Consider the following 25,188-nt stretch of genomic DNA (forward strand, 5'->3'; position numbering starts at 1 on the left):
CATTGCACTAAGTGCCCATATGAAGAAACTGTAGAACAGTCACAATAGAGAATTAATAGCACAGCTGAATGCTCTAGAACAAAAAGAAGCAAAGTCACCCAGGAGGAGCAGACACCAGGAAATAATCAAATTGAGGGCTGAAATCAATCAAGTAGAAACCAGGAAAACATTGAGAAGAATCAATGAATCAAAGAGTTGCTTTTTTTAGAAAATCAATAAAATACACAAAACTCTGTCCAAACTAACTAAAAGACAGACAGAAAGCATGCTAATTAATAATATCAGTAACGTAAAGGGGGATATAACAATAGACACTAAGGAAATCCAGAGAATCAACAGGGCATACTTTGAAAATCTGTACTCCACAAAATTTGAAAATATAAAGGAAATGGACAATTTCCTGGATAGATATCACTTGCTAAAACTAAATCAAGAACAGATAAATAATCTGAACTAACCTATAACCCTTAATGAAATAGAAGCAGTCATATAAAGTCTCTGAACCAAAAAATAGCCCAGGCCCAGATGGCTTCACTGCAGAATTCTACCAGAAATTCAAAGAAGAGCTAAATCCAATACTCATCAAAGTATTCCACACAACAGAAGCAGGAAGCTAACTGCCGAACTCTTATTACGAGGCTACAATTACATTGACACCCATGCCACACAAAGACACAACTAAGAAAGAGAACTATAGACCAATTTCCCTCATGAACATTGATGCAAAAATACTCAATAAAATACTTGCAAACCGGATTCAAGAACACATCAGAAATCATCCACCATGATCAAGTAGGCTTCATTCCAGGAATGCAGGGATGGTTCAACATTAGAAAATCTATCAATGTAATCCACCATATTAACAATCTGCGAAAGAAAAACCACATGATCATCTCACTAGATGCTGAAAAAGCCTTTGACAAAATCCAGCACCCCTTCATGATAAAGGTCCTAGAGAGATCAGGGATAACAGGAACGTACCTGAATATAATAAAAGCAATATACAGTAAACCAACAGCTAACATCAAACTAAATGGAGAGAAACTCAAAGCAATTCCTCTAAAATCAGGAACAAGACAAGGCTGTCCACTCTCTCCATATCTCTTCAATATTGTACTTGAAGTTCTAGCTACAGCAATAAGAAAACAAAAGGAGATAAAGGGGATACAAATAGGAAAAGAAGAAGTCAAACTTTCATTATTTGCAGATGATATGATAGTTTACATAAGTGATCCAAAAAAACTCCGCAAGGTTACTCTTAGAGCTGATAAACACCTTCAGCAATGTGGCAGGATACAAGGTAAACTCAAAAAAATTAGTGGCCCTAGTATATACAGATGATGAAATGACTGAGAAAGAAATCAGAGAAACATCACCTTTTAAATTAGCCAAAAACAGCATCAAATATCTGGGGATAATGTTAACCAAGGAAGTGAAAGAACTGTATTATCAAGAACTTTGTGTCTTTGAAGAAAGAAATCAAAGAAGATACCAGAAAATGGAAAGATCTCCCATGCTCTTGGATTGGTAGGATCAAAATAATAAAAATGGCAATCTTGCCAAAAGCAGTCTATAGATTCAATGCAATCCCTATCAAAATTCCATCACAATTCTTCAAGGACCTGGAAAGAACATTAATCAACTTTATATGGAAAAACAAAAGGCCCAGGATAGCCAAAACATCCCTATATAATAAAGGAACTTCAGGAGGCATCACCATACCTGACTTCAAGCTCTATTATAGAGCTATAGTCCTGAAAACAGCTTGGTATTGGCACAAAAATAGGCAGGTAGACCAATGGAACCGAATCGAAAGCCCTAATTTTAACCCACACACCTATGAACACCTGATTTTTGACAAAGACGCTAAAACTGTACAGTGGAAAAAAGAAAGCATCTTCAACAAATGGTGCTGGCATAACTGGGTACGGGTATGCAGAAGACTGCAGATAGATCCATGTTTATCGCCTTGTACAAAACTTAAGTCCAAATGGATCAAAGATCTCAACATACATCCAACCACACTGAAACTTTTAGAAGAGAAAGTGGGAGATACTCTTCAACGAGTTGGTACAGGAGACCACTTCCTAAACATAACACCAGTGGCACAGGCACTGAGATCGACAATTAACAAATGGGACCTTCTGAAACTAAAAAGCTTCTGTAAGGCAAAGGACACAGTCAAAAAGACAAAAAGGCAGGCCACAGAATGGGAAAAGATATTCACTAACCCTACATCTGACAGAGGGCTAATCTCCAAAATTTACAAAGAACTCAAGAAACAAGTCTCCAAAACACCAAAGGATCCAATTAAAAGGTGGGGTACAGAGCTAAATAGAGAATTCTCAGTAGAGGAGGCTAAAATGGCCAAGAGACACTTAAGAAAGTGCTCAACATCCTTATCCATCAGGGAAATGCAAATCAAAACAACTCTGAGATACCATCTTACTCCTGTCAGAATGGCTAGAATCAAAAACACCAAAGACAATTTATGCCAGAGAGGATGTGGAGAGAGAGGAACACTCCTCCACTGCTGGTGGGAGTGCCGACTCATACAGCCTCTTTGGAAATCAGTATGGAGATTCCTCAGGAAAATGGGAATTAATCTACCACTAGACCCAGCAATTCCACTCTTAGGCATTTATCCAAATGAGGCAGGTTCACACAACAATGGGCATCTGCTCCACTATGTTCATAGCAGCATTGTTTGTAATAGCCAGAACCTGGAAGCAACCTAGATGCCCCTCAACTGAAGAGTGGATAGAGAAAATGTGGTACATTTACACAATAGAGTATTACTCAGCAGAAAAAAAACAATGGAATCTTGAAATTCGCAGGGAAATGGATAGCACTGGAAGAAACCATCCTGAGTGAGGTAACCCAGTCGCAAAAAGACATACATGGTATGTACTCACTCATATATGGATTCTAGATATGGATCAGGATAGTGCCAGTCTGCACTTCCACTGATAGAGAGTCTGGGAAACAGGAAAGAACCTAAAAGATATGCATGTATGCATAGTACCCAAGAGAAGAGGATGGAGACAAGATCCCTTGAATGGATGGGGAACACGGCGAGGGGTGGGGGGGAGTGGGACCTGGGAAGAATAGAGGGGGTAAAGAGGAAGGGAGTTGGTCATGGGGGAACAGGAAGTTGAGGGGGTGGGGGTAGAATAGGGGGAAGAGGGAATCATAGGATCGAAGACAGATCAGGCACCAGAGTGACCTCGAGTGATCTAAAGGTATAACATCAATTGGCAAGCTAAGCAATAGTGGAGGGACCACCTCGAATGCCCATTCCTGATAATGAACTTGATGTCTATAACCATCCAGGAGCCTTCATCCTGTGACTGATGGAAGCAGAGGCAAACACACAACTAAGCACTGAACTGAACCCAAGGAACCCAGTGACGGAGAGAGAGGAGTGATGAGCAAATTGGCAAAGAATGGGCTGGCAAAACCAGCAGAGACACCTGATCTGAACAGGGGAGTGCTCTTGGACCCCAGACCGACAGTCGGGAGGCCAACATGGGACTGATCTGGACCCCCCCAAATGTGAGTGTCAGTGAGAAGGCCTGGGCAACATATGGGGCCCTGAGCTGTGGATCAGTGTCTATCCCTGGTATACAAACTGTCTTCAGGTGCCTATAGCACAAAGAGAGATGCTCTCTCAGCCTGGACTCTTAGGGGAGTGCCTTGACCCTACCAAGAGTAAAATGACAGACTCTAGATATCCCCTATGTGGAAGGATTTGGCAATAGGGTGGGAGGGAGGGGGGAAGGGGAGTGTGGGAGGAGGGGAGGGAAAGGGAACTGGGATTGACATGTAAAACAAGCTATTTAAAATTAAAATAAAAAATGATAAAAAAATACTAGCAAACCAGATTCAAGAACACATCAGAAAAATCAGAAAAATTATCCACCATGATCAAGTAGGTTTCATCCCAGGAATGAAGGGATGGTTCAACATTAGAAAATCTATCGATGTAATCCACCATATAAACAAACTGTGAAAGAAAAACCACATGATCATCTCACTAGATGCTGAAAAATCCTTTGACAAAATCCAGCACCCCTTCATGATAAAGGTCCTAAAGAGACAGGGATAACAGGAACATACCTGAACATAATAAAAGCAATATACCGTAAATGAACAGCTAACATCAAATTAAATGGGGAGAAACACAACCCAATTCCTCTAAAATCAGGAACAAGACAAGGCTGTCCACTCTCTCCATATCTCTTCAATATTATACTTGAAGATCTAGCTGGAGCAATAATACAACAAAAGGAGATCAAGGGGATACAAATAGGAAAAGAAGAAGTCAAGCTTTCATTATTTGCAGATGATATGATAGTTTACATAAGTGACCCGAAAAACTCCGCAGGGAACTCCTAGAGCTGATAAACACCTTCAGCAATTTGGCAGGGTACAAGGTAAACTCAAAAAAATCAGTGGCCGTATTATATACAGATGATGAAGTGACTGAGAAAGAAATCAGAGAAACATCACCCTTTACAATAGCCATAAGCAGCATCAAATATCTGGGGATAATGTTAACTAAGGAAGTGAGATACTTGTATATCAAGAACTTTGAGTCTTTAAAGAAAGAAATAAAAGAGGATACTAGAAAATGGAAAGACCCCCCTGCTCTTGGATTGGTAGGATCAACATAATAAAAATGGCAATCTTGCCAAAAGTAGTCTACAAATTCAATGCAATTCTTATCAAAATTCCATCACAATTCTTCAAGGAACAGAAAAGAACATTAATTAACTTTATATGGAAAAGCAAAAGGCCCAGGATAGCCAAAACAACCCTATACAATAAAGGAACTTCAGGAGGCATCACCATACCTGACTTCAAGCTCCTGAAAACAGCTGGGTGTTGGCACAAAAATAGACAGGTAGACAAATGGAACCAAACTGAAAACCCTGATTTTAACCCACACACCTATGAACACTTGATTTTTGACAAAGAAGCTAAAACTACACAATGGAAAAAAGAAAGCATCTTCAACAAATGGTGCTGGCATAACTGGGTACTGGTATGCAGAAGACTGCAGATAAATCCATATTTATCGCCTTGTACAAAACTTAAGTCTGAATGGATCAAAGATCTCAACATAAATCCAGCCACACTGAAAATTTTAGAAGAGAAAGCGGGAGATACTCTTCAACGAGTTGGTACAGGAGACCACTTGCTAAACATAACACCAGTGGCACAAACACTGAGATCGACAATTAACAAATGGGACTTTCTGAAACTTAGAAGCTTCTGTAAGGCAAAGGATACAGCCAGCAAGACAAAAATGAAGCCCACAGAATGGGAAAAGATATTCACTAACCCCACATCTAACAGAGGGCTGATCTCCAAAATTCACAAAGAACTCAAGAAGCAAGTCTCCAAAACACCAAAGGATCCACTGAAAAGATGAGGTATACAACTAAATAGAGAATTCTCAATAGAGGCTAAAATGGCCAAGAGACACTTAAGAAAGTGCTCATTATCCTTAGCCATCAGGGAAATGCAAATCAAAACAACTTTGAGATACCATCTTACTCCTGTTATAATGGCAATTTATGCTGGAGAGGATGTGGAGAGAGGGGAACACTCTTCCATTGCTGGTGGGAGTGCCAACTCATACACCCACTTTGGAAATCAGTATGGAGATTCCTCAGGAAAATGGGAAGCAATCTACCACAAGGCTCAGCAATTCCACTCTTAGGCATATATCCAAAAGAGGCAAATTCATACAAGGGCATCTGCTCCACTATGTTCATAGCAGCATTATTTGTAATAGCCAGAACCTGGAAGCAACCTAGATGCCCCTCAACTGAAGAGTGGATAGAGAATATATGTTACATTTATACAATGCAGTATTACTCAGCAGAAAAAAACAATGGAATCTTGAAATTCACAGGTAAATGGATGGCACTAGAAGCAATCATCCTGAGTGAGGTAACCCAGTCACAAAAATACAAACATGATATGTACTCACTCATATATGGATTTTAGGCATGGATCAGGATAGTGCCAGTCTGCACTTCCAAGGACAGAGTCTGGGAAACAGGAAAGAACCTAAGAGATATGCATGGTACCCCAGAGAAGAGGAATGAGGCAAGAGCTTCTGAACAGATTGGGAACATGGCAAGGGGTGGGGGGGAAAGAGAGGGAGAAGAGGAAGAGAAAGTAGGTTATGGAGGAACAGGAAGGTTGAGTGGGGGGTAGAATAGGAGGAAGGGGGAATCATCGGTTGCAAAACAGATCTGAAACCAGTGAGACCTCTAGTGATGTAAAGGGATGACAACAACTGGCAAGCTAAGCAATAGTGGAGAGAACACCTTAAATGCCCATTCCTGATAATGAACTTGATATCTATAACCATCCTGGAGCCTTCATCCAGTGACTGATGGAAGCAGAGGCAAACACCCACAGTTCAACACTGAACTGGACCCATGCAACCCAGTGACATAGAGATAGGAGCGATGAGCAAATTGGCAAAGAATGACCTGGCAAAACCAGAAGAGACAGCTGATCTGAACAAGGCAGAGCTTTTGGTCCCCAGAATGACACTGGGAGGCTAGCATTGGACTGATCCAGACCCCCTGAGTGTGAGAGTCAGTGAGGAGACCTGGGAAACCTATGGGATTCTTGGCAGTAGATCAGTGTTTGTCCCTGGCATACAATTGGAATTCATGTGTCCATAACAAAAAGAGAGATGCTCTCTCAGTCTGGACTCTTAGAGGAGTGCCTGGACCCTGCCCTGAGTGAAATGACAGACTCTAGATATCCCCTATGTGGAAGGAAGTGGCAATAGGGTGGGAGACTGGGGTGATGGTGGGGGGGGGGTGGGAGTAAGGGACGGAGAGGGAACTGGGATTGGCTTGTGAAGCAAGCTATTTAAAATTAAAATAATAGAATAAAAAAGATAAAAAAGAGATTTTCAATAACTGTAATATTCATAGGTTTATAGAAGAAAGAATAGTGAACAAACTGCATGACTTAAGACAAGTTGTTATACTTACACTTTAAAGTGTTGCAGAGATTCATTTCTCCAATTTAGGGGTAAAAACGCAGGAGAACAAAATTATACTATCCTTTGACTCTCATTTGAGAGAGGTAATACCCCATATCTGCGCATAGTGTCCTATAAATATGCATTTGTCCTTTGTATGGATAAATTAAATGCAAATCTGTTGGGACCCAGCCCCATGGGTTCTCTATGAGTTGTTGGTCAGCCTACAAGTACAACCTGTTTTCCAGTCCAAGTGCATTCTGTTTTCTAGTCCTGGATTATTGCTCCGGCCTTAACTCACTGACACCAACATCTAACAGGAGGAAAACATGCTCTCTACATCCTGGGGTTTTTCCACTGTCCTGTAAGCCTGTATATAAGTCTGTTCCCTCCTACAAGAGAGAGATCTCTTAGCACTTATAATAAACACACACACACACACACACGCACACACATTCTACTGACATAAAGACAGCACATGAATTCTCTTAGTAAAAAAAGCTTGTCTTTCTTTTCCTGATAACTTGGACTTGCTTGTGGTGTGGGCATCACAATTGGAGGTCCCACCAAGATCAAGAGAGACTTGAAAAGACTGGGAAAGATTGGCCAGAAAGAAGACTCAGAAGAGAGACTCAAGAAATAAAAGATTTAAAAACAGGTAATAGTAAATTAAATGGTCAGATCTCCTGGCTTTTGCCTGAGAGATCACCTTCTAAGGAGAAGATGCATTGAATTAATCTCCAGCCTTATGCCTGATCCACTAAAGTCAGGAAAGTAAAGGGGAACTGAGAGATTGCCCTCAAAGACTAGCCAACAAGTAAAGCTGTGAGGGTGTATTGGAAAGGGGTTCCAAGTTAGGGGTACCAGATTAAATCTCCAGCCCTTCACCTCACACCAAGTTTGGGAAAGAAGGGAAGCCTGAGAGATCACCCTGAGTTGGATGGTGGGTTGAGTAAATCTTCACGTTTTTGCCTGAGGGATCATCTTTGGTTAAAGGAATGGTTGAAAATGTGTAAATTAAAAATGGGTAACAGTTAGTAAACGAGGTGCTGGTATTAAGTTAAAAAAAAAGGTAAAAGTATATAAAATGGAAAATACATGGAGAGTCTGGATACTGTGTGTTGTCTTTAAATTGTTTCATTACTAAAAAAAGAAACAAAAATTGCTAAAAGTCATTTGATTATCAATACTACTAAAATAACCCAACATACATATTTTGAAAATGCTGTGACTTCTAAATTTAAATATAAGGACAGGTTACTTGGGAAAAGAATTTCTACTTTTGTTTCTACAGAAAATAAAAAGCTGTGGGTTCTTTCCAGACTAGTATGGTTAGATAAAATGAGACCACCTAAAGCAGTGGCTCAGATAATCCAACAGCTAAGATGATACAGCCTGACAGATCACAAAAACAAGGACTTCAACAGGTTTCTGTTCTTTTGTAATGATCCCCATGGTATTTCAGCACCCCTTAACAGCAAAAAGTAGTTTAGGAAAAACAACACCCATGTTTCCAAATATTGTTTATAAGTGTTTGTTTTCATTTGTACAGAGTTGGTTATTAATACAAATTTAAGGTCAATTTTGTGAGGCATCTTTAAAAACTTTTGGCCAAAATCCTGACCTCTCCACCCTACATCTACAAAATTACAATGAGTAGGTACAGCAGTAGCCCCTGAGTGTAGCTCAGAACTTCTCAAATGAACAGATGATGAGGGGCACACAGAACTTCTTCAACCTTTTGTTTTAAGTCAAGGATTGGCTAGAGTTGTTTTGTAATAGAGATTTCAATTAAGATATATATATATATGTATGTATGATTTTACAGATGATGTTTGTTCTAATTATCACATAAGAATTTGAAAACTGAAATAACTATTTGTTCAATGTGAGAAACTCTGTGTTCACAAACTAATTCAATGTATAATATTTTGAATTAATTAGAGTTCCCACACCCCACAAAATTCAGTCATGGTGAGACATATTTACAATCTAATACCTTAAGAGGTACTCAGGAGGATCAGGAGTTCAAAATCACCTTCATCCACATAGACAGTTGAAGTCCAACTTGGTATAAGGAAAACCTACATCAAGCAAACAAATATACTCTCTCTTCTCTCTCTCTCTCTCTCTCTCTCTCTCTCTCTCTCTCTCTCTCTCTCTCTCTCTCTCTCTGCTCTCGCTCTTTTTTCTATCTCTCTCAAGGAGAAAAGCAGGAACAGACTTCTGATTGGGTAAAAGCCTAATATACATGACTGCATATTTCCTTATCTGTCGATTACAGTGAAAAGGGTGCTTACAATTTCAAATTTATTTTTGTCACATCTGTTACTTTAAACCTGATGACTTTGAGGTTTGAATAAAGATATAAAACACTAATACAAACAGCTCTGAGCAAATAGCAATTATTCTGAGAGGCATGAGAAATCAAAAGGCAGGAACATTGCAACTCTAAAATACCCACAAAGGGATTCAGCTTCATGTTTTCATTGTTTTGAAAATTAGCTGTTGATATTTCCTACATGAAATCAATGTGCAACAGGCAATATTTAATTGGGTGAGTTGAAGGTTGGCTGAACCCAGGAAACATTAAGTGACACTAATGAAGCCTATGATGATTCTCTAAGTAACCAGTAAATCCCAGATGAGAGCTTTGCAAGTTGAAAAAAGAAAGTACCTCTCAGGCCTGTGTAAGTTGGCACAATTCACAGCTGCAGAGGGCCTACATGGGACAAAAGGGCAGAGGAGAGGCAACTTTACTCTCTGCTCTAGCTAGCAGAACAATTTTGGTCCTCAAGCTGTGTATTCTTGTTCTTGATCTTTGAAGGAGTCATGTAGGAATACAGTCATTGTCATTGATGTTCTCAGTTCTTTGCCTTTAGCCTTTCCAATCTAATGTTTGCAGAGGGAAGGTGACAGATGATGAAAATTTTCAAATTGCATAATCACCTGAACAAATCCCTTGAGATCAATCCCATTCCTTGTCAGTCTGTCTCTCTTGATCTTTACTAACACTTATATTGATATCTCTATGTACCACTGGCTATATGGAAAAGTAATGCTAACATATATATATATGTATATATATATATATGTATATATATATATATACATATATATATATATGTTATGTGACTCATCTGGCTCTAGTAGCAGGGAAATGCATGCAAGTCTTGGACATATTATCAAAGCTTCTGGAAGGGTCTGATGAAGCTTATATTAATTAGGAATATTGCTTAGGTAGATAAACTTCAGCTTCCATTCATTTACTTCTTCTCAAATTGAATATTGTTCTGTAATAAGAACCACTGATTGAGAAGACAACACATTTATAACCCACAATTCCTTGGCTGACACGAAATGGCCAGTACTCTAAGTAACTAAAGAAGAGGTAGAAGTGCTTCCCATGCTATCTCCACTCATAACTATTCAGTGTGGATACCGTGAGTTGCTACAATTGAGCTTTTACAACTTATTGTCTATTTTCACTGCACTTTCAATATAGCCCAATGTAATGGGTCTCCACAGACAGATGCTCCTCAAAGGTTTTCCATATATTAAGTGTCCTTGTATAACAACACTTGCTTCTTTTACCCAAATCAATCTCCAGGCAGATTAACAGCTAATTATTCACAATCTACCCTCCCTCTATGTTCTTTTTGGGAGCTATCTATTATGAACAGATTCTTGTGCTTGGGAAACTTAACTGGACTTGAATTGACCTCTACCCACCCATTCCTGCTTAGTTTGTGCCTGAAGTATATTCTTTGATATTCAGTCAGGTGTAAAATATCTTCCACGTTCACCAGGAGTAAAGGCCTATAGGTTCATGCATAAGTCTTGGCAAATGTGCCTGTGAAAATATACTAAAACCTCTTGTTCAGAAAGATGTTACTGCCATTCTTTCACTCATTTCAACAGAGAGGACAGAACAGATTTCTGCAGAGTCCTGGAATAGAACAGGAAACTGTCATGCTTATCAAATCACTCACATATCTGCAAATAGCACTTGTTGATATCTTTGAAGGCCACTGAGCCTTTCCTAGAGTACATAAGCTACAAAGTATGTCCAGATACTTACATAATGCTGATATTCAGGAGCATTGCAGAACAATGCCAGAGCAAGTCCATAAAATTCACTTTCTTGTGATTTATCTACCTCCATTCTTTTGACACATAGAAAACTAAAGTTAGAATGTGTTTTGGCACATTTCACACACAATTGCAACAACACTTTTTTATCTTTGTCATATGCTCTGCCCTGAATCTGGCCATATATCTTCCCTTTAGGGTTACACTTTTGGGTTAACACACACTGTGGTATCAGTCTCTCTATCCATGTAGTTTCACCACTGCCTTCCTCCTTCAAAATAATTATTCATAAGTCATCTATGAGAACACTTTTCTGTGTTTATTGTTAAGCAGTACCCAGTAATAAAACTAACCAGGGAGGTTAAAGTTCTAAAAATGAAAATTTTAGATCTAAAAAACACTAAAGATATTATATAATAGGAAAACTTCTCATAATCCTGGATTATCACAGTGAATGTTATAAAAACATACTTCTAAAGTTTACAGCTATAGAGTCAATGCAATCTTCATAAAATTCCAGTGACATCGTTCACAGAAATACAAAAGTAGTCCCACACACACACACCACACTCTCACACAATGAGAGACAGACACACATGCACACACACACACACACAGAGAGAGAGAGAGAGAGAGAGAGAGAGAGAGAGAGAGAGAGAGAGAGAGAGAGAGAGAATAGAGGGAGAGAGAAAACTATGTGTTTATGCCAACAGTTTTTGGAAGAATGAAATAACCAAGGACAACTTATTTCCTGAATTGAAAATACACCACAGAACTACAGTGATCAGAATATCATGGTTCTGACATAAAACAGATTTTAAAATCAGTTAAATATAATAGAAGGCTCAGAGATGAATTCATTCAGCTATAGAAACCTAAGCTTTGACACGGTATCAAAGTATGCATTTGAAAACTTAAAAGCTTTTCAGGTAGTTGTGCTGGCAACAAAACATATATATTCAAAGGTTGAAATTAAGTCCATTTCTTTCATTGTGCACAAAATATTATTTCAAACTGGACAGGAGAACTTAATTTACAGTCAGAATTGATACAACCACTAAAACAAACCATAGAAGTAACACTTTGAGACCTAATTGTAGACAAAAACCAAATATGAAGAGAATCACAACATCAAAGAATATGATTTAAAAATTCAGTAAAGTAGAATACATGAAAGAAAAATTTCTTTATGGAAAATAAATCATCAACAGCATAAGCTGACAGGCCATAGAATGGACAGAAATCACTGCCTTCAAAGAGGAAATATCTGTGTTATTTGAAGAACTAGATATATTAGTCATACAACAACAAAGCTGCCGACCAACAAAAGAACCAATGAGAAAATAGGCAGCTGTCAGAAAAGAACGACAATTAATAATTTATGAAAAAAATGTGATAGCACAGCCAGGAGTGGTTTTCATATAGTACACAAGAGGTAGAAAAACGTGTCACCAACTTAAGACCAAGTGTTAAAATGTCTGAGCATGAGGAGGACATTTCCCATTTAAACCATTACAGTAACCAGAAAAACCAAAAAAGAACAAACAAACAAACAAACAAACAAAAACACAATTAAGGTAGTCACCAATCTGATTACAGGGAAGGGCAGTTAAGGCACCCTCACCATTGTTGCTTTGACTCTTAACTGAGGTCATCATTTTGGATTTCTGAGAATTCCTCCTATGTCAGGTTTCTTATAAACCACATAATGGCTCCCTTTATCAAGGTATCTCTTTCCCTGCTCTCCTTCTCTCTACTTCCCTGAACTCTACCTTTCTCATCCCTCATGTTCTCCTCCCCCAAGACCTCAACTGAGGAGTGGGTGGGGGTGGAGCAGGGAGAAGATGGGGAGAATAGGAGGACAGGAGGGAGAGGGAACTGGGATTGGTATGTAAAATAAGTTTGTTTTAAAAAAGAAGAAAAATACCTATGTCCTCTCTTATATGTGATTACTAGTTTATAACAGTTAAATGGCTATATCCAGTTGTGAAAAAACAAACAAACAAACAAACAAAAACACAGGTCTGTGTGGCAGGCTTGTGTGACTAGGGAGAAATCAAGAATACTGTGTAAGAACAGTTCACTGGGGAAATAGAGGTGGGGATGATGGCTGAGTATGTGTAGAACAAAACATGAAACTCCCAGGAAACACATACAAAAAAACCCATATTGAGAAATAATATAAATAGTAACATAATCCAGTACAAAACTAAAGGACTTGACTTAGAAAAAATAATAATCAACAGTAGTAGGTGGTATTTATTCATAGGAGAAACAATGAACCCGTCATATTATTTTCCAATCTAGAAAAGTCCAATCTATAAAACACCTAGAGATATATTAGTGGTGCTAACTGAATATTTTATCATTTAAATGATATTGAGGCCACAAAATAATAGAGATTCAGGGATCTATTTCTAATCATAAAGTAATTGTATATAGTAGAGTGCAGAATAAAACCTAGACCCTCCCACAAATGATGTGACAGACTTTGATGATCCCCCTTGGAGGACATCACTATCCTTGGGGAGTGGTTGGGGGATGGGTTGGGGGGTTGGTAGGGGATTTGGGAGGATGAGCGGGCAAAGTAATGGGAGGATTGATATGTGAAAATATTGTTTCTAAAATAAAAAATTTTTAAAAGTGACTTTCAGATGCAATGAAACCGTGTTTTTGCATAATCATTCACGTGTTGCTTGTCTAATTCAATGTATAGAAAAGACTGGATGTGGTAGTATGGTGTGAGTTTGAGAAATGCCAAGCAAAAGAGGCAATTGCTGAGCATGGATCCTGAGTCATGGAATAGGACTTAACAGGATTATTCCTTACAGCCCCCAGAAAAAGAAATACACTGGGTTATTTCAATTTTCTTTTTGAGTTAGAGACAAAGAAGCAAAGAAAGGTCTCCAAGACATGAGAGAGAAGGGGTCGTGAAGCCACATTATACTTTTATATGGAAGTAATATAAGAGCCATAGACACGAAGGCTCCAAAGTATAAAATAAATAAATCTTTAAGATTATTCTCATTAATATGAAAATGTAATTCAAAACTTAAACAATTATAAAGGTAACGATTCTTTTATTCCTACTATAATTTTTTGCTGATGCATTCTGCTTTCCCAGCAATAGAAATATCAAAATACCAGGTTGTCTGTCTGTTACAGTCAGCTTCTCTGAGGATCTGCAACTGCCAATATTCAGGCCTCTCCATATTTCTGATCACATCCTGTTTATAGTCATCCAAATCTATCAACTCTAATAGTTACAGCAAATACTTACATAGCAATTAAATGCCCCAGAAAGAAATCAACTAAAATTCACAAGCTAAGAATTCCTATAGAAAAATATATTTAAAAGGTGCTATGTCAAAAGTTACTTTAAATACATTAAACATATTATATTTTAAATGCTGATATTATTGTAAAGAAAACTACTTTCACCTTAGGATATTGGCAGCATATGACTTTTCTTCACATATTACCTTTAGAATATGAAATTTTACATACGTCCAGTTAGGAACAAATATCCAAAGGTGTTTCTTTTGTAAAAATGGCATATATTTTACTAATTTTCAAAGTTATTACTAACTCTATCTTGAATGAAATTCCAAAAAATAAATTTTTGCACAGAAAAAGGTGGTAAAACATCAGCGTTTTGTATAGATAAGTGTTCAGAACCAGTTCTTTAATATTTTATAAGCTATCCAATTTAGAGAGTATCACCGTTTTCAAATTATTTCTGGACATGTAATTACAATGGATGAATTAATGGGGATTGCCTCCCTCATGTATTTTGATGCATGCATTATTTTTGAGACTATATACAGAATTACAGAACAAAATGTATATAACACAAGAATTTGGTAGGAAAATCACTTCTGAGTAGAATTCAACTTTAAGAAGTCTACTACTACTGATACAAGAAAACATTAACCCTCTTCCCTTCTTCTATGTATATCAGTGACTTTATGGTAACTGCTCCAGATCACTTTATAAAATTTGCTTTTTCTCCTTCTTTCCCCTTGGCAACTTAGAAACAGTAATATGAGTAAGAATTTTTGATGGCCTTTTAAGTGTTCTTTTTCAGTTAAGGGGGAAAAATGATAAAGGGAAACCAACAATTTGAATTAAATTTGGTGCAGGAAAATTTGTACTCAAGAAAAAAATAGTGAGCACCCTTATTCTTAATCCAGTAAAAGAAAATATTCTAACATTTCTTACTTTCAAATCATATGTATTTATTTCCAAATCAGAAGTTGTCAAACTTGTTCTTATGTGCAAATAAAAGCAATAAACATTAAAAGTAAAACTAAGCTATTCGAGGTATTATAAATCGGCAGCCACTTATATAGAAGAGTATGTAAATTTTCCAAAGCTTAGATAGTTTTGCATGAAATATCCATTCAGTGGCCAGCATGAAGGCTCACCAGGTAAAGGTACTTGCAACTTGCAGCTAAGCCTGATGGCAACCTGGTTCTATTCCCAGGACTCATATACTGCAAAAAGAAAGCCAACTCACAAAACTTGCTCTCTGACCTCCTCTGTTACACCACGGCACACATGTGCACATACAAATATATATACACATACACACAAAATAAACAAGTACATAAATATGATTCAAAAGTCCATTCAGAACAAGCATGAATAGGATCTGGGCTGAACATCATGAATTGTCTAAAAGAAGGTCAAGTGGTGGTGGTACTGAATACCAGTACTCAGGAGTCAGAGGCAGATGAATTTCTGAGTTCAAGGCCAGCCTAGTCTACACAGGTAATTCCAGGACAGACAGAGCTGCACAGAGAAACATTGTCTTGCAAAACCAACAAACAAACAAAACAAACCACCCCTAATAATGGTGTAATCAAGAATTTAGAGAAAGATTAGGAAAATGTATTCCTGAACATTTAGCATATTAAATCTATCAGAGTATTCTTTCTGGCAATGAAAAGATTTTCTTAAAATGCATTTCTATCTACCATTACATTATAAGCAAAAATAAAGCAGAGGAAAAATAGAAAATTTTCTAGTACATTTGTAATAGTCAGCCCATTAATAAGCTATAAAATACTTAAAAGATATTTACTGGGGCTTGCTTACTAGCTGACTGCAGAAAGATGTGATTATTCATTATATGGTTATGGAATGCCACAAACGGCTGAGAAATATAATGCTAGCCTCACAATATTTCTGCTATAGGAAAGCAAATGTCTGTCTAGTTGATGAAGAGAAACACAAAACAAATATTCCAGTGTTTGCCTTTTAATTTTAGAAAGACATCCCCACACCATTTTTGTCTTTGAGCATTAAAAAGATATGTGAAGTCTTTAAGAATGAAAATCTAAAAGCAATTGACTCTGTATGAAAAGCAATTATGAAATACAGTTTCATAAAGTGTATTTTATTATCTTAGATGTGCTCACATGTGTCAGTTTTCTCATAAGCACAAGCCCAGCACCAAGCCCACCTATGTATTTATCCACAGACTCTAGTGTCAGAGCAGAAAGCTTCAGTTTTCTGTATTGCTTATGTGAAGGAAAATTGACCAGCATGATCTCCAAAAGTATAATTTGTTTCAGCAATTGTGTTTGTAAAGCCCAAGTTTTTATAGCTTGAACTGGTGTTTTTGAATAACCAGGCCTAAGCATGGGAAGAATAAGGATGTATCCATGCAGGATTTTTCTTTTTCAGAAGCTGAAATCTATTTGTGAGGAACGTCTATATATGAAGACATGATAACCCGGTAATGTAGAGAACATTTGGAGAGTACTGACTACTACACTACTACCATAAAAGTAAGGGAAAGGAAAACTAGCACAGAGTATGAGAACAGCACTGGTCCATCTGTACCACACATACACACACACACACACATGCACACACACACACACACACAAAAGAAAAAAATGACAATGGTGCTGAAAAGAAAAAGGGAATGAAAAGTATGTAAGAATAGATATGGAAGTGAGAAAATACACCTATCTGTTATAACATTGGGAATTATAATTGCCAGATGGGAAGCAGTGAGAAGAATGAGGGCAAGCAAAAGACTCAAAATTAGTAAATACCCTGTGAATTTGAATATTAAAGATAATTGTTTTGATTCTCAATATGAAGAGTTACCAGGTGAATTTAATTCCTAATTGAGTAAAAATTAAATGAAAGATTAACAGTAAGCTTAAAATTAAACTTGCTCCAATATACTAGCATTACATATGATAACAAGATGGAAACTTAATATATACCAGAAAATTTCAAGAACAGTTATTTAATGTTTTATTTATTTAGATTCATAGTAAGTTTTATATCCTTAAACTGGAAGGGAGTCCACAGAGACAAAAATAAATAATGATATAATAAAATCCCGAAGATAGAAAGAAAGCATTACATCTTAAAATTAGGCAGGTAGAGTTCGTCAATTCTGTAAGCATCATGAATCTGCATGAAAGAAACACAAACCAAAATTTCATCGAGGTTCATTCTCACCCTAAGTTCACCAAGAAAACAAAAGTTGGGGGAAAATAGGGGAGAACAGGATGAGAAATACCATAATAGAGGAGGTCATTATAGGTTTGAGGAGAGATATGGCATCAGTGTGATCTCTAGCGATCTACAAGGAAGCCACCAACTGGCAAACTAAGCAATAGCGGAGAGACTACCTTAAATGTCCATCCCTGATAATGAGTTTGACAACTACCTTATATGCCATCCTAGAACTTTCATCAAGTGACTGATAGAAGCAGAGGCAAACACCCACAGCTAATCACTGAGATGAACCCCTGGAAACCAGTGACAGAGAGGGAGGAGTAATGAGCAAAGGGGTAAAGAATGGGCTGGTGAATCCACAAAAGTAACTGGCCTGAACGAGGGGGGAGATCTTGGACCCCAGACTGACAGCTGGGAAGCCAGCATGGGACTGATCCAGATGCCCTGAATGCTGGTACCAGTGAAGAGGCCTGTACAATCTATGGGGCCCTGAGCAGTAGGTCAGTATTTATCCCTGGCATATAAATGAACTTTTGAGTGTCTATACCACAAAGAGGGACTCCTGGGAGATGGCCTAGGCCCTGCCCTGAAAGAAATGATAGATTCTGGATATCCACTATGGGGAAGGGAGTGGGGATAGGGTGGGAGACCGGGGGTGGGGGGTCTGGTGGGATGGTACGGGAGGAGGAGAGGGAGAGGGAGCTGTGACTGACATGTGAAGCAAGTGTAATAAAAAAATAATAAAAGTTATAAAAATAAGAAAAAAAAGAAACTTTATGTCCTTTTTTATAGTCTATTGGCTGCATTATGACATGGTATAGGCACTCTGAAATTCAGCATGATTTGTATAATACATATGATATACATAAAGAGAGAGAACAACGTTCATAGCACCCAGCTACACCACTTGCAGGTACTTTGTCCAAAGAGTAAAGAGACACCTCTATACCTTTATTGTGATGTTATTCACCAGAACCAAGTAATGGAATTGATAACAGTTTCTATTGACCATTACACTGGTGAAGAAAATGTGGTATGTACACATTGAAATTTTACCTCACAAAATATAGTATAACATTTGAAAATATAGAAAATTAATGGAATTAAGGATTGAAATATTCATGAAATAAACCAATCCCACATATACAAATGTCAAGTGTGCCCTCTGATATGTGCTCCTGTGTCTCATAAGGTGTGTGTGTGTGTGTGTGTGTGTGTGTGTGCGTCTCTCTGTGTGTGAGAGAGAGAGAGAGAGAGAGAGAGAGAGAGACAGAGAGTTTGTGTGTGTCTCTGTGTGTGACAGAAAGAGAGAGAGAGGGAAGAAACTAAAAGAGGGACTGTAATTGGACTTTCTTTGGGACTGTTAGCTCCCGAATAATGACATGGATACTCAATATAAGTTAAGTAATTCTAGCCTTTAGCTTAGTCTTGCTCCAAACTACCCCTTATGACTTAACCTGTTTCCACTAATACATATTATGCCACATGGCTATTTATCTCTCTTACAATCTATATGCTCAACTGTCTCTGTGTCTCTCTTGTATCTCCATTCTTACTTCTGAGTTCTCTCTACACCAAAGTCTCCCATAATCTCTCCTGTTTAGCTATTGCATGTTCAGCTTTTTATTAAACCCATCACTGTGACATATTTTCACACAGTGTAAACAAATATCCCACAACAAGACACTGTTAGAGATGAGAGAAGAAGGAGTGAAATAAATGCTAATAGAAAAATGATTATTGCTAAAATACATTGTATGAGAATATGGAGATATCATAATGAAATGCTGTTATACAGTAAACATGTTAATGTATTAAATTAAATATTTTTTCTGTAAGAAACACAGTCTCCTATGAGGACTAGTTTACTTATTCATTTAATTACTTATTACATTAATAATTTGAATTTTAAACTCCAAGCCCTGAAGACATGATGAGAAGTTAATTTAGTGTCACAAAATAAAGTCTGCAAGCCCTGAAGCTTGTGGATTTGCATGCATATAAGTATTTTCTATTATATATTCAAATAGGATAGCATGTATATTATCTCTTTTAAAATATATTATGATTGTAAAATCATAAACCTATCAATATGTGACTTTATTTTCTTAACATTTCCTAAATCATCACATATGTCCCATGTTAGTAACATTGTAATGTATTTCAATTTTTATAAGCATATAAAACTTGGAATTGAAATGATCCCTTAATATTTTCTAATATAAAACAATTTTTAAAAACTGAAAACAATCAAAATTTTATAATATAGCACAACATATTAAATCCCAGAAAATAATTTCTATCTTTAAATGAAAGAAGCACTGCTTAAAGAAAGTGTTTTTATTGTTTTATAAGCCTGCTAAATATTAGAACTATGACTGAAGAATTAATTCACAGTGGTTAATAAATCTCTAGTCTTACTATAGCTATTAAATCTGATAACACTTTTGCCTGTTGGGTATTTCTCAAATTTTGTACAAACTATTCTTAATTTTTAAGCCACTTTCAAATGTCTTCTGCCTTTATTACTATACTTCCCTCAGTCTGAACTTCTGACAAAGTTTAGCATTCCTATTACTGATTGAATGTAATATGTGCCTTCTGCAAAGATCGTACTACCTCTAAATGTACATAGATTAGAAATATATAGGGAAAACTGTGTGAATAACCAGAGTAATTACTTACAGAGATTGCGTAATTAGATAAAAATTAATTTTTCTCTATCTTCTCACTATTTAGTTCAGTCTTGGAACTTAACAGTCACACATCGCATAACCTTGCAGGCTGGTTTTAAAGGCATATACTATCACACCTGATGTTTGAAAAAGAATTGTGTGGTTTAAAAAGTTAATGCTTAAGAAATTCCATATTTTATAAAGCAATGGCACACGATGACAGAGAATTTCACTCCTAGGATAGTGCCAGAATAAATGAATATAGGAAAGCTATGCCTTCTTTATTCTTTGATCTTGGTGTAATGCCCTGTTTACTCCTTTTAACATATCCAAACCATACACACATGTATATGAGGCAAAGTATCAGAATTGCCTCCCCAATGCAACTTAAATGGCAATCGGTTTTCCAGTAATTATATTCTTTATTGTATATATTTCTCAATAACATGTTATATGGAAATTCCTATGAAATGTTTGCAAATTTTAGCTAAACTAATTGGAAATTCTTGTTAGATTTTTTGTTGCTTAAAATGTATTTTGAATGATCTATATAGGTCATTTTCTATGAATGATGTTACTGCCTACATTGTCACTGAACTAGGCATATTGTGGAATAATTATATATAAGTCTATATATTAATAAATATTTCCTATTTATATAAAAAGAAATAATGTAAATATTGTTTTGGCTTTTACCTTCAAGTTTTTTCCAATAGCTCAACATACTAATTTATTAATTCAAATATTTTCTCAAAACACTTAGTTCTCCTGAAAAAACTGATTAGGATGCATCTTAAACATGAATACAAGGATGGAAACATAATGGCATATATTAAACTTCAAGTTGGATTGTTCTTGGGATAAAACTCAGTGGCTAAGTATTTAGCTGCTGAATATAAGGCATTAAGATTCATCCACTCCCAGTACTGATGATAAGTGCTGAACATTAAAGCAAGGATTACATTCAAGAATTACTAAGTACAAAATAATTGATGAGATCTGTTTCAAAACATACCTTCCATGTGTTTGTTCTATAGAAAACACTTGTTGTTCAAGACAAATTTGAGCCAATTTAAAAATAAATTCATGTAAATTTTAATAGATAAATAAAACTCACATGCTTTGTGAAACTTTTGTTTGACATCATGAATAGTTGATGTTTGAGTTACCTGAAAGAGGAAAATACATTTATAAGAAAAATAATAATTTCTGCTACACAAGTATTTAAGAAAACATGTTAACATTGGTAAAATAGCTATAAATTTGTGTTTTGAATAACTTTTAAATTCTACTTTAAACAACTATAATAATAGTAATGTAATTAAAAATATCTATTTATATAAAACAATAGCAGTTTAATTCCAATGAGTATATGCAAAGTACATTCTTAAAAATTTCATCTATTCAAAATATTTAGTTTTAACCTTCAACTCTCAAGAGAATATTAAGTAAAAACATGACCATTCTCAAAAGTAAAAGGACTTATTGAGAGTCCGGTTCTGAAGAAGGTAAAATAGAAAATTTATAATACCTTGGACTTTCATGAGACAAGTCACACAGTCTCATTAATGACTTTATGCTAAAATTTTTCTTTCAAACTCTCAACTGAATACACTAAAAGTGCACTAAAACATATTCAAGGTGTATTAGATAATGTGTTGACCACATTTTAGCTCTAATTACTGAAAATAATTCACTTTAAAAAATGAATGCAATTTGTTTACATTTATTTATTTTATTATGTATTGAAGCTACCAGTTTCATCCTAACACATCATCAGTCATCAGAGTACTTCTGGACTTTCTGTTCATATCCAACTTCTGAGCTCAAAATCCTTTTCACCACTCATTTTACACTTACTTGTGAATAGTCCTTCAAAACGCTTGGTAATGATCATTTATTACAACATGTTTAGTTCTGTAGTATACATAGAAGATTGGTGAAATATATAATATTATAATTAAACATGTTTATTTTGTTTCTTTAATTTCTAAATATGGATATTTTAAACAGTTAAATAAAATATGCATGAGAAGTCATGCACAAAATAATTCTCCAGTGGTTTGCACTGTACTATATTTAAGCTACAGATAAACAGATATACCTACTTTATCTTATCTTCCCTACTTAATGAAACTATGGTCAATATTTTAGTAATGTTAAGAGTCTTCATTAGAGACAGGTAACCACCCTTACTGACGACCCAAGTAGGCTACTTGTACTCTCTTTCCACTACTCCATTCTCATCTCCCCCATTATTCTTATACTCCCCACTCTCAATTCCTTGCTTCATCCTCCAAACTTATTCCCATCCCCAAGGTACTCATCTGCCACTCCTGGAACAGAGTTCCCTCAGTTCGTCATCTGCTAGTTTCCTCAGCCATTCTATCCATTCCTTTGTGACTACCACCTACTACTAGGGTCCTGCCAGTTACATTGTTGGAGACCAGTTCAAGCTCCCTATGCCCTCCTTCCCTTCTTCCTCTGTTCTGGTCCCAGGGAACAATAATCATGTTTCTGGCGCCCACTTCAATTCATTCTCCAAGATCGCCCTATTCCCTTGAGATTCACTGCCATCTATAATAAGCCTTGTTCATACCTCACCATGCGGCACAAAACTGGATCGCTAACAGTGCTTAAGAAACCCCAAGAATCAGTCCCATTTCACTAATGAATAGATTAAATGAGCACTACACGCTTAACTGATCTGGAAACGCTTGGAATACGAATTCCAAATTCCAACCAGCACTTCAAATCTGTGACCAGTTGGAAACCTGAACACTAAAATTCAAGAGTGACCACAAGAAAACTGAGCACCATTCTAAAAATATACAACCTTTCAGACTGAGTATTAGTAACCAAGGAACTGAACACCAATATAACACCAAGAGATAGCATACAAGTTTTAACTCGAAATACAAAGATAAAAGTACAAAAACATAAAAATGAATAAGCAAGAAAATATGATTTCTCCAGAACCTTGGTCGTTTATTTTCATATTCTTTGGAAATCAAATTTAACTGTTGCATAAGGTAAGAACTTGAAAATAGAAACTTTGCATAAGGTCCATGGACTTTAAAGAGTTTGTGTATAAATAAATACTTCAAAGAAGACTGTAAAAGAGTTGACTGAAATAAGGGAAACAATTCAAGGTATGGATATGAAAATATGATTTCATAAGAATTGAAACACTGAAGACTAGTTGAAATAAAAAACCTCAAAATTAAAACAAAAATCTCAGTGGAATTATTTCCAACAGATTGAATGATAATGATGATAATAATAATAATAATAATTTAGTATTTATTTAGTAAATAAATATTATACTAATGATAATAATAATTGGGAAGATAATTTCAGGCCTTGAAGAGAAGATAGGGGAAATGGATTACACAATCCAAAAACAGCATGGAAGACTTTTGACTGTTAAATAAATACAACATTACACTCCTTGAAGGCTTGCTAATAACTTTTAACTTTCAGATAGCTTTTCAGAATTTTCTGAAGGTTGACTGAATATCACACTAACTTTGTCATTGTAATTGGTCATTCAAATATACAAAGAAAAAATACCTCATTGGAAACTCTAAAATTCTCTTCATTAATATTCCTTATAAGAAAGCAATCAAAATCATTCATAAGGAATGTAAATGTTTTTCTAACTGAACCAAAAATGAGCATCTACAATTTAGCAGATTGTAACTGAAGCTTGTCACAGTTTTGGTTTGCCAACATTTAAGTTGATAAAAACAAAGTTTTCATATGCAAGAAATCAAAATTGTGTGACTGCATTTACCATCTGTGGACTGTTTCTAGAAAACTGTTCATACTATCACTATTTGTAAAAATATACTTTTGTCGTTGATCTGGGGCTTTTTTAAACTGAACATGTATCTCTGAAGTACTGTCAACAGTGGCTTTTTGAAAACTAAAATCAAATGGTTAGAAAAAAAACACAGCTATTTCAACCTACTCAGTCTTAATGCAGCAGGAAAGGGCTTGGTCCTGCCCCAACTTAATGGGACAGGGTTTATCCACCCCCTTACCCGGTGGGAGGAATAGATGTATGGTGAGCTGGGCGTGGTGAGGGGAAGCCGGAGGAAAGGTGGGAAAGAGAACTATGTTAGAATGCAATTTGAAAATTAAAAAATATATGATTAATTTAAAAATAAAAGAAAATTTCAGTTTTGAACCAGAAATCACCAGCAAACATTTGAGAAATGGTTCCCATAAATATGGAAGGAAACATAATAAAGATAAGTTAAGCATAAATGATGAAATAGCAAAGTGTGAAAGCACTCCCATGAATCTGGAAACCCACATATACAAACACTCAATACAGAGATTGTTGACTGATGAGAACTGTGTCTTGCTGGTTTCAGAACAGAAAACAGAGCACAGGTCAAGAGTAGAAAACCCAGAATTAACTCAGAAAAGTGGAACAGCTACATCTGTAACTTTCTATTACAAGTTTATAGTTTAGAAAAAATGTACTCAGTTGAAAATGTGCTTTAGACTATACAAGAATTACTTCAGTAAGCAAGTAATATTTTACTACTAAACAATATTTAAGATCGTTAAAAATAGATAAAATATTTGTAAACTAAGTTTCATAACTATAGGACTTCATCAGTATTTTATAAAGAAAGAAGGATTTTCAGTTTGAATAATACTGACAAAAATTGTGTGTATATTAAAAACACTATTTTATATAAGATTTTAAATTAATTAAATTTTATCTATCCAAGAAATAGTGAATCAATCCATAGTGTAATGGTTAGCAGTCTAGATACTGAATTCAATCATCTAAATTCCTTTTTTTTTTGGCTTTTTGAAACAGGTGTTCTCTTTACTGCTTCGGGGGTTGTCCTGGAAATTACTCTGTAGACCAGGCTGGCCTCAGTCTCACAGAGATCC

At 36.1% G+C, this 25,188-nt stretch overlaps 1 protein-coding gene across 2 annotated transcripts in view; it reads right to left on the minus strand.

The window, feature by feature from the left end:
• Tecrl (trans-2,3-enoyl-CoA reductase like) overlaps positions 1–25,188 on the minus strand; it is an 85,520-nt gene that overhangs the window by 52,206 nt on the left and 8,126 nt on the right. For both annotated transcript variants that reach the window (XM_040747283.1, XM_040747284.1), the window contains exon 2: positions 21,389–21,440. In XM_040747283.1, coding sequence (XP_040603217.1) covers positions 21,389–21,440 — 52 coding nt within the window. The remainder of the gene's footprint in view (positions 1–21,388; positions 21,441–25,188) is intronic.

Source organism: Mesocricetus auratus, unplaced genomic scaffold (assembly GCF_017639785.1).
Source record: "Mesocricetus auratus isolate SY011 unplaced genomic scaffold, BCM_Maur_2.0 Super-Scaffold_100006, whole genome shotgun sequence".
Lineage (NCBI taxonomy): Eukaryota > Metazoa > Chordata > Mammalia > Rodentia > Cricetidae > Mesocricetus > Mesocricetus auratus.